The following is a 12,453-nucleotide window of genomic DNA, read 5'->3' as shown; positions in this document are numbered from 1 at the left end:
ACTGACCTCAGAGCCCCACCTAACCCTCCCCTGCCTGGGAGTTGGGATTCCCTTCTGTTGACTCACTGCTCCACCACAGCGGAGGCCCAGCATGCCTCAGTTTCCCTTTATGTTACCAGTAAATGGTTCTTTTCCCTTACCTGTGAGGGGTGGGGGAAGGGTAAACTGTGAAGCAAGGACAGGACACTCAGCTGAAGACTAAAGAGAAAAGCCGGGCTGGAGGTATAGTACAGTGGAGAGGGCGTTTGCCTTGCACGCGGCCGACGTGGGTTCGGTCCCCAGCATCCCATATGGTCCCCCAAGCACCGCCAGGAGTAATTCCTGAGCACAGAACCAGGAGTAACTCCTGTGCATCGCTGGGTTTGACCCAAAAAGCAAAAGAAAATAAAAGAGAAAAGCCAAAGGGTGGTGACAGTCCCCCAAACCTCTAAGCACCCCTGGGTGCCCCATGGATGGTTGGAAAGGAGGAAGGGATCAGCTTTTCCTCTAGGCCCTGGCCCGGTGTGGCCCCAGAGTAGTTTACCCAGGTCTTGAGGGGTCTCAGACTCCCACTCTCCAAAGGGCCTTGAGGACTGGCTGTGGGCACTGTCAGATGGGAGGGGTGCTGCCCGGAGGGGAGGGGTGCTCAGCACCACGGCAGTGTGAACATCCCACAGCTCACTGGAGCCGTTTGCAAAGGGCGGGGTGTTCCCACCGGTCGTTCCCAAGGGGCCTGGCCTGGCTTCAAGGTCACCCAACATGTCTTCATGTAGGGTCTTCAGTCCAGACTGGAGGGAGCAGGGGTTGGCTGGGCTGGGTGGCTGTGGGAGGTCCCAGGCAGCGGGATGCAGGGTCCCAGGCTGGCGGGCGGGGGGGGGGGGGGGTTGGGGTTTGTTGATGCTAGGCCTGGGCCAGGGCCAGAACAAACACAGCTCCCAGGCCTTTCCCGCCACCTGCCCAATCTCCCAACCCGGACTGCGGTGGCCGGACAGCTGGCAGGGGCTGGGGCTATAACAACCGCCCCGTGTCTTCTCCCTGTGGCCGGAGGGGATGTCACTCCTGCAGCTGAGCCCAGGGCAGCTGCTGGGAGTGGGGGTGCAAGGAGCTTTATCTCAGCCTCCAGCCTGCCCCCTCCCCTCATCTCTGGAAACCGGGACCTGAGCCTAGAGACTTCCAGGCATGGGAGTTGGCCTGGAGGGTCCCGCTCTCTCTTTGCTCTCAGGCTCCATTTCAGTCACATCATTTGTTTCGTTTTGTTTTGTTTTGTTGGACTACACTCAGTGATGCTCAGGGGTTACCCCTGGCACTCAGGAATTACTTCTGGTGGTCTCATGGGACCTAGGGGATGCTGGGGATCAGACCCAGGATGGCAGCTTGCAAGGGAAGCGCCCTTCCACTGTACTTTCGCTCTGGTCCCTCTCTCAGTTATTCCATGCTCTAGCAGGGTGCCTGGCTCACATGTCCCCTTCACCCCTGACACGCCAGCCCCATGGTGCTAAGACCCTCACAGGGCTGTTCACCTCCAGCCTAGACCCCCAAGCCCAGAGCCAGGGTCTTTGCGCCCCTCGCCACCTGCCCACAGCCTCACACACCGGGTTCTCCATTTCTTCTTGCTGGTGCCTCCCTCCACTTGGCCACATAGATTAGCCACACACATGCACACGCATAAATACATGTGCACAAACATATGCTCCTGCTACCCACAGAACATGCCACCTTTGCCCCACTGCCCTCGCCCATCTGGTTCTCCTCTGAGTCCCACCTTCTCAGAAACTCTTCCTTCCCCCATCCTGCAATACCCAAACTCACCCTCAGAACCCTGCTGGGCCGCTGCTCCCTCATGCAGCCGCTGGTCCCCTTGTCATTCTATCTCAGGACACCCCTGAGGTCTCCAGGGCTTTCTGGATGTCTAGACTGAAAGGCCCTGCCAGGCAGTAGGGTGTGACTCAGGAAGAGCCTGGGGAGAAGTGACCTGTGGGCTGGGCTTGGCCAAGGGGAAGGAAGACACGTGTCCGCTTGGGAAGGGGAGAGGGGCTCTGGCGTGAGGTGGGGTGAGTCTGCAGTGGGAAGGCTGTGTGCAGCACGGGGGACAGTCTAGAGGGGTCCTCCCCCACCAACCCCGGAGGGAGCCCCACTGCACTCAGCATGGTGCATGGGGGGGCTTCTCTGTGAGAACACACAGGAATAGGGCCAGGATGAGTCAAGGTGCACGGGACAGAGGGGCCCTGAGAGCTAGTGATCCCTTGGCCAAGGACTGCCCCCGCCACCTCCCCCTCCCGCTCCAGCTCCCGGGATCTGGCTCCCCGCGTCTCTGGCCACTGAAGCGGCTTAATGAGCCGGGTCACATGGGCCATACTCCTGCCTGGGGGGAGGGCCCGAGCCCCTGGTGGCCACCCGGCCAGGCCCTGACGTCAGCAGCATTAACTGGCTGCTGGCCTTGTCTAATCTCTGCTCAGTGGCCGGCCAGGTTAGTCCCGCCAGAGCTAGAGCGGAGGGCCGGCCATGAGGGCCCTCAGGGGCACCTTGAAGTTATAGTCAGTTAGGGGTGGCAGCGGCTAGAGGTGCCCCCAGTGAATGCCCCTCCAAGCCAGGGCGTCAGCTCAGGTCCAGCTCTCTCTGATCCTCTGCCCTGGGCTGTGAATCAGATGGGGCGCCCGTGGCACCTGCTTCTCAGGGTGTAATTATGCCTGCGTATGGGGTGGGGCTGGGCACTCAGTAGCCCGCACATGCTCCCCACGAACGGGGCAGCTGGGGCCCAGGCCGTGTAGTTGTGCACAGCCTGCAGTAATGTCATCCCCGAGCCCCAGAGCCTGCTCTGAGATGTGCACGGTGGGCCTCCCTCCGTATGGGGTGGGGGGCACGACCCTCATCCAGGAAGGGGGGCAGGAGCTGCCTTGTTCCCACAAACTGCCCAGGTAGAGTTCTGAATAGACACAAGTAACCCCACCTCGGCCAGGCCTGTCAAGAACCACCCCAGTGCGGGCCCTGAATCCACTGAGGCCTCTGGGCAACCCCAGAGCAGCTGCCCACATGAGCTCCCAGACGCTCCTTCTCTGGCCCCCAAGCTCAGCACTCCCCCCACTGGATTCTGAGGATGTGCCCTCCGCCCAGCCCAACCCTCTATCTTGCAAACCCCCCAAGGGGCCACTAGTATGAAAAATTCTGTGCCCCCCCTCCCCGTTACCTGAGGCCATCAGAGGCCTGTGGCAGCTTCACAGAGTCAGGACACCTCCCATGGAGAATGGATGCCCATGACCTTCCTCAGAGATGCCCCCACGCTCAGACCCCGCCTCACACAGGCCCTTCTCTGCATGTCTTTTACACAAAATGCTACGGATTCATTTTTCCAGAATTTTGAAAATGATGATTTGTGTTTCTATCAAAGCTAGGAAGAGAAAATGAAAAAAATCTGTTTTAGGTATTTGAAAAGGAGTTAAGTTTAAAATGATGTCATGAGTTTTCATATACCTACTTTTGACTTTTTCAACTACCTTAATATTCTGTTAAAAAAAAGTTAATTGTAGGGCTGGAGTGATAGTACAGCAGGTGGGGCGCTTGCCTTGCCTTAGCACTGCCAGGAAGGGTCCCTGAATACAGCTGAGTGTGGCCCAAACCCCCTTCCCTCCACATCAAAAGGTAAAAAAGCTAAAAAATAGCTCTACAGGCTCAGTACATACTTTGCATGGGGAACACTTGGGTTTGATCCCCAGCATCATCACATGTTCCTCTGAGCAACACTTGAGCTCTGAGCCTAAAATAGTCCTTGAGCACAGTCAAACATAGCTCAGAAACACCCAAAAGTTGGGGCTGGAGAGATAGCACAGCAGGTAAGGAGCTTGCTTGGTATGCAGCTGACCTGAATTCAATCCCTGGCATCCCATATGGTCCCCTGAGTACTGCCAGGAGTGACTCTTGTGTGCAGAGCCAGGAGTAACCCCTGAGCATCACCAAGTGTGGCCTAAACTATCCCCACCCCCTGCCCCCCTCCCACAAATTACCTCTGTAGGGCCAGAGGCAATAGTACAGCAGGTAGGATGTTTGCCTAGCATGTGGTCAGTCCAGTTCAATCCCCAGAACCCCATGTGGCTCCCTGAGCCCCACCGGAAATGATCTCTGAGTGCAGAGCCAGGAGTAAGTTCTGAGCACCACTGGGTGTTGCCCCAAAGCCAAAACCAAACAAAATAAAAAATGCACATATGAAATGGAACAGAGGGTTAAGGTTCTCCCCTTGCATGAGGCTGACCCAGATTTGATCCCAGGTACCGCATACGGTCCCTTGAGCCTGCCAGCAGTGATCCCTGAGCACAGAGCCAGGAGTAAGCCCTGAGCACCGCCCAATATGGGAGGGAGGGAAAAACAGGAGTGAACATTTTTCCATTTTCATTTGAGTGAACATTTTACCAAGACACTTGGTAAAACAAGGATTCCCTTGGATTTTGTCTTTACTTAATTTTTTTCCACTAAATTCTTCATAGAAATTGTTTTATTTACTCGTGATATTTCCCCCCCAAACTGTGAATTTTAAAAATACTGCATTTATCCATCATGATGACTTTTTTGACTCCACCTAACTGGCACCTGAGATGATCATCTCACCCTAATCGCAGCCCTGCAACGATGCCCCAGTTTTCGGGGCTCTGAGCACTGTCATCTTCAGAAGAAGCCCAAGCCCTCAGGCTGGCTCCTGCCCACTGCCTCCCACCCACTGTGTGCCTTCCTTGCCCTTTGGCCCACCTGTGGCCTCCAAACCCACGTTCCTGGGCCTTAAGCACCTCCTGTCCCTGCCAGAAAGACACTGCATCTCAAACCTCTGTCTTGATCCTTGGCCATCCCTGCAAATGTCGACCTTCCACTGCAAACTACCTTCTGAGACACATGTGAGTTCCATGCCCCCAAGAGAGCCCCCCGCCATGGGACGGGCACAGATGCTTCTTCTGGGAAGGAACCATCTCATCACTCATATCCAACACAACGCTGGGCACTAAATGCCCATGACTCGTGCTAATTAAAGCTTCCCCGAGCCCCCAAGAAAGGTCAGCTTGGGCTTGACGCAGAGTTTTATTGCTGAGTCTGTGCCTCTAGCTGAGGGAGTGTGAGCCATGCCCGGCCCAGCCCGGCCGGCGGAAGCTCCTCGTCCTCGGTGTGGAAGAGGCGGCAGCCCGCTGGCATCAGCCGAGACTCGGTGCTTGATGAGAAAGGGAGGAGCAGCGATAGCGGGACAGGGGCCTTTGTCCTGGCGCTGCAGGGAGAGCCCTCAGGTCCTGCCAGGGGATGGGCTCTGAGTGGTAAAGGTGAGAAGAAGCTGATGGCCGGGAGCAGAGTGTCACTGGGCTGACATGTGACCTCACCTGGGCTGCATCCCGCTGGGCACAACCTGGATTTCCATCCTGTCCCAAATTCTGCCTGAGGCTGATCGATGGAGCCGGACTCTGCCCCCAGCCACCCCTCAGGATAGTTTGACCATTGGCCATGGCAGGTGCCAACAGCACCCTCCCTCACACACCGTTCCCCTGGCTGGCCGGCCTGACACACCACGGGTGGGTGGCTGGAGCTGGCAGGGATCTGGTGTCCAAGGACGCCAGGATGAGCTTGTGGGGGATGGGCCCAGGGGCTACTCTGAGCCTGGTGTGAGGGGAAGAGGCCAATCTGAGTCCTCTCCCAGCAGCGGGGCTTCTGGGCCTGCCCCCTCATTAATTCGTCTATGGAGGAGCTAGGAGGCCAGAGCTGGCTTGGACTTTGGACGCCTGACGTCCTGAGAGGGACAGTCACTGCTACTGGGTTGGCAGGTGTCTGACTTGTCACATGGAGGTGGCAAGGTTGGAATGGACTGACGGCCAGCAGCCTGCCCCCTGCCCTTCATGAGACTCGGAGAGGGAGGGCTGTTTGCTGAGCCCAGACCCGCAGGTGAGCCACGGCCTCCTGGGGCGGGGAGCCACAGGAGACTGGTCAGTGGCCTGCTGAGTCACCGCGCTCACTGCCCTGGGTCCTGCCCGCTCCTGGTCGGGGCTGGCTGGGGTGGCTTCTGGAGGCCGGTGCTGCCAGGCCGTGAAGGCGTGAAGGGCAGCACCCGGGTGTGTGGGGGGGGGCACTGAGGAGAAGGAGAGGGCCTCAACACTAGCGGAGCTCAGGGCTGTGGGTCAGTAGCTTCTGGGGCCACAGGCTGGCGCCCAGGAGTCTGGGGGTGCTGATGGGGGCTGGGCTGTAAGTCAACTAAGACTACAGGGCCTCAGGATGAGAGACGCACAGGAGTTCAGGTGCCTGTGAAGAGAAAAGGGAACCGAGTCAGCAGTGACATCAGAACGGGTATCAAGATATCACTCTTGGGCACAGAATCCCGGAGCACCATTGGGAGTGGCACACACACACACACACACACACACACACACACACACACACACAAAATGGGTGGGGCTTGGAGCCCAGAGAGATAATACAGAGGGCAGGGCGCTTGCTGCTTGCTTTAAACACAGCCCATCTGGGTTGAAAGCCCAGCATCTCATATGGTCCCTCAAAGCAGCACCACGAGTGATTCCTGAGTATGGAGCCAGTAGTAAGACCTGAGCATTGCTGGGTGGGGCTGGGAAGTTTGGGGAAAAGTGTGGGGTGGAGGAAGGGTGGCAGTTGGGAGAAACAGGGCAGGGCCTGAAAGGAGAAGGGTTTGGAGTTTGGGAGCAGGGCTATAAGTGGTGCATGTTTGAGCGGGAAGGTGGGGACCAGAGGGGCCGGGAAGCAGCATGGGTGGCTCAGGGCAGGTGTCAGAAACAGATTGGCAGTGGTGGGAGAGGGAGTAAGGTGTTCGCCTTGCATGAGCAGACCTGGCTTCAATCCTCAGCATCCCATATGGTCCCTTGAGCCCCACCAGGAGTGATTTCTGAATGCAGAGCCAGGAGTAACCCCTGAGCATCCCAGGGGTGTGGCGGGAACAGGACCACACCGAGAGCTAGAGCAAATGACCGTGTGTGGCTGGGAGCTTCGGCTGCTGCTCGGAGTACTGAATCAAGGGACACCACCCGGAACACACCACCCGGAGCACCCCACCTCAGAAGAGGCCGCAGTCTTTGAGGTTCTCTTTGATGATGATATCAGTGACGGCATCGAAGACAAACTTGACGTTCTGCGTGTCGGTCGCGCACGTCATGTGGGAGTAGATCTCCTTCACGTCGCGGCGCATGTTGAGTTCGAGGAACTGCACCTTGATGTAGTTGCCGGCGTCTTCATACGTGTTGGGGCCTGTTGAAGGGGGAGCTGCTCTCATTCAGCTGCCCCAGCCTGCAGACAGCGCGGCAAGCAGCGCAGGCCGCGAGCGTAGGGCGAGGGCGCCGCCTGGCGGCCGGACAGGGCTCTGACCGTCGTAGTCTGGGAAGCAGATGTTGAGGTGCGCCTTCTTGATCTTCTCGGTGAAAACATCCTTCTTGTTGAGGAAGAGAACGATGGACGTGGTGGCAAAGTAGCGGTGGTTGCAGATGCTGTTGAACAGGTGCAGGCTCTCGTGCATGCGGTTCTAGAGGAGGGCGGCGGCGCTCACACCCGGGCCGGGCACCACGTGCTAAGCCCACCTTTCGGGCATTTGGGCGCACCTACCCGGGGCCTCTCTCATTGTTCCCATCGGGAAGGTGAAGGACCTTCACCTGCACACCCCATGTTTTCGGGGGGGGGTCGCACCTGGCGATGCTAAGGAACTACTCCTATCTCTGCATTCAGGAATCACTCCTGGCGGTGGTGGGGGACTATATGGAATGCAGGGGATTGAACCCGGGACCAGCCGTGTGCAGGGCCAGTGCCTGACCCACTGTACCCTGACGCCTCTTTTTTTCCGGAACCCCTGCTTCCCGAACCCCCACCTCTGCTCTCAAACACGCACCACTTCGTCGTCCTCCACCAGCACCATGTCGTAGGCGCTGAGCGCCGCGATGAAGATGATGCAGGTCACGCCCTCGAAGCAGTGGATCCATTTCTTCCGCTCCGAACGCTGCCCGCCCACGTCGAACATGCTGCGGAACCCCTGCAGCTTGTGTCCATGTCTAGAGCAGTCCCCTCCCCTCAGTCACCCACTGCTGCAGGGGGGCCAGCCCCTTCTGGGATGGGAGATGGCGCAGCGTGTCCTAGCGCCCAGGGGCCCCCGTGGGGCGCTGAGCTGGGCGCGGGTCCTACTGCTGCCGGTGGGGGGTCTCTCCTGGAGGGGCCAGCCCTTTCTGGGATGGGAGAAGGCGTCCGGAGACCCCGGGGAGCGGCAGGGGCATGGGCCCTACCGGAAGTGAAGGTCCTTGAAGGAGAACTGCGTCTCAATGATGCCGGTGGTCTTGACCCGCGAGCGCAGCACGTCCTGCTCCGTGGGTACGTAGCCGGGGGTGACCAGGCGCTCCAGGTCCGAGAGGTAGCTGCGGAGACGCGGCGGTGAGGGTGGGGCGGGCGGAGGCGGCGGACCCGCGCCCGCCCGCGCCCCGCGCTCACTAGCCCGCCGAGTCGTTGAGCTGGTACTCCGAGGCGCGTTCGAAGCAGGCCTGAATCCCCGAGTCCTTCCACAGCCGCTGGATGATGTCTGACATCTCCTTGGGCATCGTGCCCTCCTCGATGGTGTCCGCCATGTGCATCAGCTTCCGCGCGTCGTCCTGGGGGTCGGGGTGGGACTGGGTTGCTGTTGATCCTGGACGTGGACCCGAGCGCCCCCATCCACCCAGAGGACCTCCTCACCCTCTCCCCCCACTCTCAACCCCGCTCCCCGGGCACCTGGCGCGCAGAGTCTCCATACTGGATATTGAGGGTGGTCATGGCGCGCACGATGGACAGGATGGACTGCAGGGTGTTGCCGTAGATGATGGCGATGAACTCCAGACACTCTTCCAGCGAGTACCCGTCCTGGTGGATAATTCTGTAGGCCCGGGGCAAGCCAGGTCAGAGCCTCGTGGGCCAGTTGGTGAGACCGAGGGGTCCCCTGCGCACCCTCTCCCCAGGGATCTTCAAATGGACAGGACACTCACTTCATCTGCTTGACAATGGTGCTTTTCCCCGACTCGCCGGCACCTGGAAAGAATGACCCTCCTCAGAGCCACTGACTGACCCAACAGACACCCCACCACCACCACACACACACACACACACACACACACACACACACACACACAAGGTGGGCTCAGGGCACCAGGTCAGCCCCAGGCACAACTCTGTCCCCCTAACCCCCAAAGAAATGTGCCACACCCGGGCAGAAAGTCACGTTTGTAAACGCTCAGAATGGTCAAAGGGTTGCAGAGGGAAATCAATGCCCTGGTCCTCAGGCAAGCTAATGGGAGAACAAAATTAGCAGACCCTGGAGCGCCACCTTGTGTGTAATAATGGTACTGCATGCTGGGGATTACTCAGCCCCGCTGAGCGTCTCCCAGAGAGGGTCAGAGGGAATCAGTGTCTTCAGGTGAGGGAAAGACAGAACTGGCAGCTCCTCTGACCTGCCCTTACCCGGGTAATGGGCACAGTGAATGAAATTTCTGGCTTAGATTTTCTGTCTTGCCTGGTGGTACTCTGTTCTGGTCCCTTTGCCACTTCTAACATCCTGACCCTGGAGAGCACCTTCCCCCCAGCCCCGGCTCTCTGCAGGGATGGGGCCACACTGGCAGTGCTGGGGTTACTCCTGGCTCAGTGCTTGGGGGACCATGCATATGTAGGAATAAATCAGGGTCTCCTGCATGCACAGCCTTTCTCAGCCTACAGAGCTCTCGCCAGCTCTGTACAGTCCCCGCTCTCTCTGGAGCCGGAGCGCACCCAGGGGTCATTCCTGGCAGACTCGGGGGACCATATAGGGTGCTGCAGATCAAATCCAGGTCGGCTGTGTGCAAGGCAAGTGATGTACTATCACTCTATCCCCTGTACTGCCTCGTAAAGCAGCTCATTCCCCCACTTTGGGGGAGGCAGTAGCCTGGAGACTCTGGATCACTCCCACATTTCTCCCCACCCACGACACCCTGGCCTATTCCCTGATGGGCCTCAGTACCCTCCACTCCCCTAAGAGTCACGTAGATCTGCCAGCAGTAAAGTTCTGGCACCTGAGGGCCAGTGTCTGCGCATCTGAGTAGTCTTTCAGCTATCCACTCCCAGAACAACAGTGACCTTCTTCACAAGAGCGCAGCCCCATAGAGGGGCTCCCAAGGAGACCCCTGCTTCCTTCTCCTTACTTCACAGACCCATCACGTGGAAAGTCATAAGTTAAGGCAGTTAAGCCAGGACGAATGTGTGTTGCACACACTTGCCCAGAAGCGAGGTTTCACACCCCCTCTCTGCAGCCGGACCCCCCAGCTTTGGGGAGCTATGACACTGCCGGCCGGGACTACCAGGTCTTCTGCTCCGTTTCCTGCCCTATAATAGATTCACTGGCTCCCCAAAGCACTTCTGCTTTACAGAAGGTCACCTGTCTGCCTGTGCCCAAGCTGCCAAACTGGTGGCATTGGCCATGCCTGAGCCCAGGCCCCTACCCAGAAGCAGCAGTTTCACGGTTCGAGCGTCCTTCTCGGCATCTTCTTTCAGCTTCTTTTCCAGCTCCCTGGAGTGCTTCTCCTCAGCGCTGGCCCCAGCCCCCATGGTCCCAGCCGCAGGTGAGGAAAGTGTGTGGTCAGTGGGCTCTGCTGAATGGAGAGGATCCCCAAAGCCAGATTCACCCTGTCTCGGCCCCCCCGCACACTCTTCTGGCCCCCAGAGTAGTAAGCAACCAGCTCTGCACAGACCTGTGCGGGCCCTGGTGGGCTGCTTAGTGGGATTTGGAGACTGGGGTGCCCCAGAGCCAATTGGAGACAAGGACAGGCGAATCCCGCTCAGCCCCCTGCCCTTCTAATCAGGCTGCTGTGGCCCCAATCCCTCAACTGCTGACTGGGCGCCTCCAGGAGAGCCCCAACAGTCCCGCCCCTCGCCGCAGTGGAAGGGAGCAGGGCGCCGTGGGATTGTGGGGGGGCCGTGACCGGGACAGGGCCTCCACCTGTGTCTATCACTGGCACCAAGCAAGGCAATGCCCCGATTCATCTGTCCACGAGTGCCCGTGTGCCCGGACAGTCACACACATGCATGTGCGAAGGCTCTCGTGCGGCTCTTCCTTTGCAGCTGCATGCTCTGCAGCACTGGCATGGTGTCCTGATGCATGTATGTGTGAGCACGTGTGCCTGTGTGTGTGAGCACATGTCTGTGCACACGTATGCCTGAGTACCCACCGAGGGGAGTGATCCCCACGTACACACGCTTCTGCTCCATACACGGGGACATGGTGCTGCCTTTTACCCCAAAAGGCAGCCAGGGCTTCTGGTGTTCAGGGATGGGACAAACCGGGAAACTGAGCCCAGAACAAGCCTGGTGCTCCCAGGGGCATGGGAAGTGAGACTGGGCCCTGCGGCTGTTCTGCGGCGTTGAGAAGTGTCTGTAGGGTACTCTGGCCTCAGTGGCAGGATCTGGTGTGTGGGCTCAGCAGGGCTCGGCAGATACAGGGCCTACTGCTGGTTCGAAGTCACTCATGTGGCGCACCCTGGCTCAGAGACCCCCACTTCCCAGGGCATCAGATTCCTGGAGAATTGGGCAACTGGCTTCAACTTCAATGTCACAGCTGCAAGTGACCACAAGGGGGCCCCAGATACTGAACGTTGCCTCTGTCCCTGTCCCTAAGTAGGACGTGTGGGAAGTGAACACTTCCCTCATGGGGGCTTGCACATCCACCCTGGGGTAAGGGGGAATCCTTCCAGGGGCCTTGGACCATTTGTACCACCCTCAGCCTCATGTACGCCCATGCCAACCCTCAGGACCCTCCCTCTGCCCCACACTGCCAGTGGTTCAGGACTCTGCCGCTCTTTATAAACCATTTGGATTTAGGATGGTGCCGGAGTCCTAATTTGGGTTTGTTTGATTTTGGGCCTCTGCACCTGGCAGCCCTCAGGAGGCTATATGTGGTGCCAGGGATCGAACCAGGGTTGCAGCAGAGGAAGCTGCATGCAAGGCAGCACCTTAGCTCCTGTATACTCTCTCCAGCTCCATTTCTTGTTTTTGAGCCATCCCTGGCGATGATGAGGGGTTACTCTTGGCTCCGCATTCAGGGTTCACTCCTGTTATGCTTATCTCTCTGGCCCCTGAGAACCTCATTTTAAAAACTCGGGTGTGCTCCATTCCCAGTCCCCCATTTGCCTCCCCTTGTCCAGTGGGACCCACAAGCCTCTGGCTCTTAGCCTTACCCTGCCAGGGCTGACCCTACTTCTTTGTGCAGTGACCCCACCTCTGCTTATGCTGCGGCCCCTCCTCCCCAAAAGCTGACTGGAAGGGAAAGCAGGATGGCAGTTTTGTCAGTGGGAGGTGGTCAGTTGGACCACGATGACAGTGGCTTCTTCTTGCCAATTCTCAGTCGCTGGTGCTGAGGACAAGGCTGGACAAAGTCAGGTGAGACAGTGTCAAGCAAATAAATGAGCAAACCACAAAAGGAGCAGAGGAGCCCGGCCGCCGAAGGAGCACCAGAAGAAG

General features: G+C 58.5%; 1 protein-coding gene across 1 annotated transcript; it reads right to left on the bottom strand.

Annotated features, from left to right (window-relative positions):
- Window positions 1-6,119: 6,119 nt before the first annotated feature.
- Window positions 6,120-10,545, bottom strand: GNAT1 (G protein subunit alpha transducin 1). Its single transcript, XM_004615229.2, has 9 exons — window positions 10,440-10,545; window positions 8,958-9,000; window positions 8,707-8,848; window positions 8,431-8,588; window positions 8,229-8,357; window positions 7,841-7,970; window positions 7,327-7,480; window positions 7,018-7,209; window positions 6,120-6,237 (listed from the first exon to the last, which is right to left on the bottom strand). Exons 1-8 carry the CDS (start codon window positions 10,543-10,545, stop codon window positions 7,019-7,021), a joined length of 1,053 nt encoding a protein of 350 aa, XP_004615286.1. The 3' UTR covers window positions 6,120-6,237; window position 7,018.
- Between the last annotated feature and the right edge of the window lie 1,908 nt (window positions 10,546-12,453).

This window comes from Sorex araneus, chromosome 4 (genome assembly GCF_027595985.1).
Source record: "Sorex araneus isolate mSorAra2 chromosome 4, mSorAra2.pri, whole genome shotgun sequence".
NCBI lineage: Eukaryota > Metazoa > Chordata > Mammalia > Eulipotyphla > Soricidae > Sorex > Sorex araneus.
This window is presented reverse-complemented; position numbering and strand designations above follow the sequence as displayed.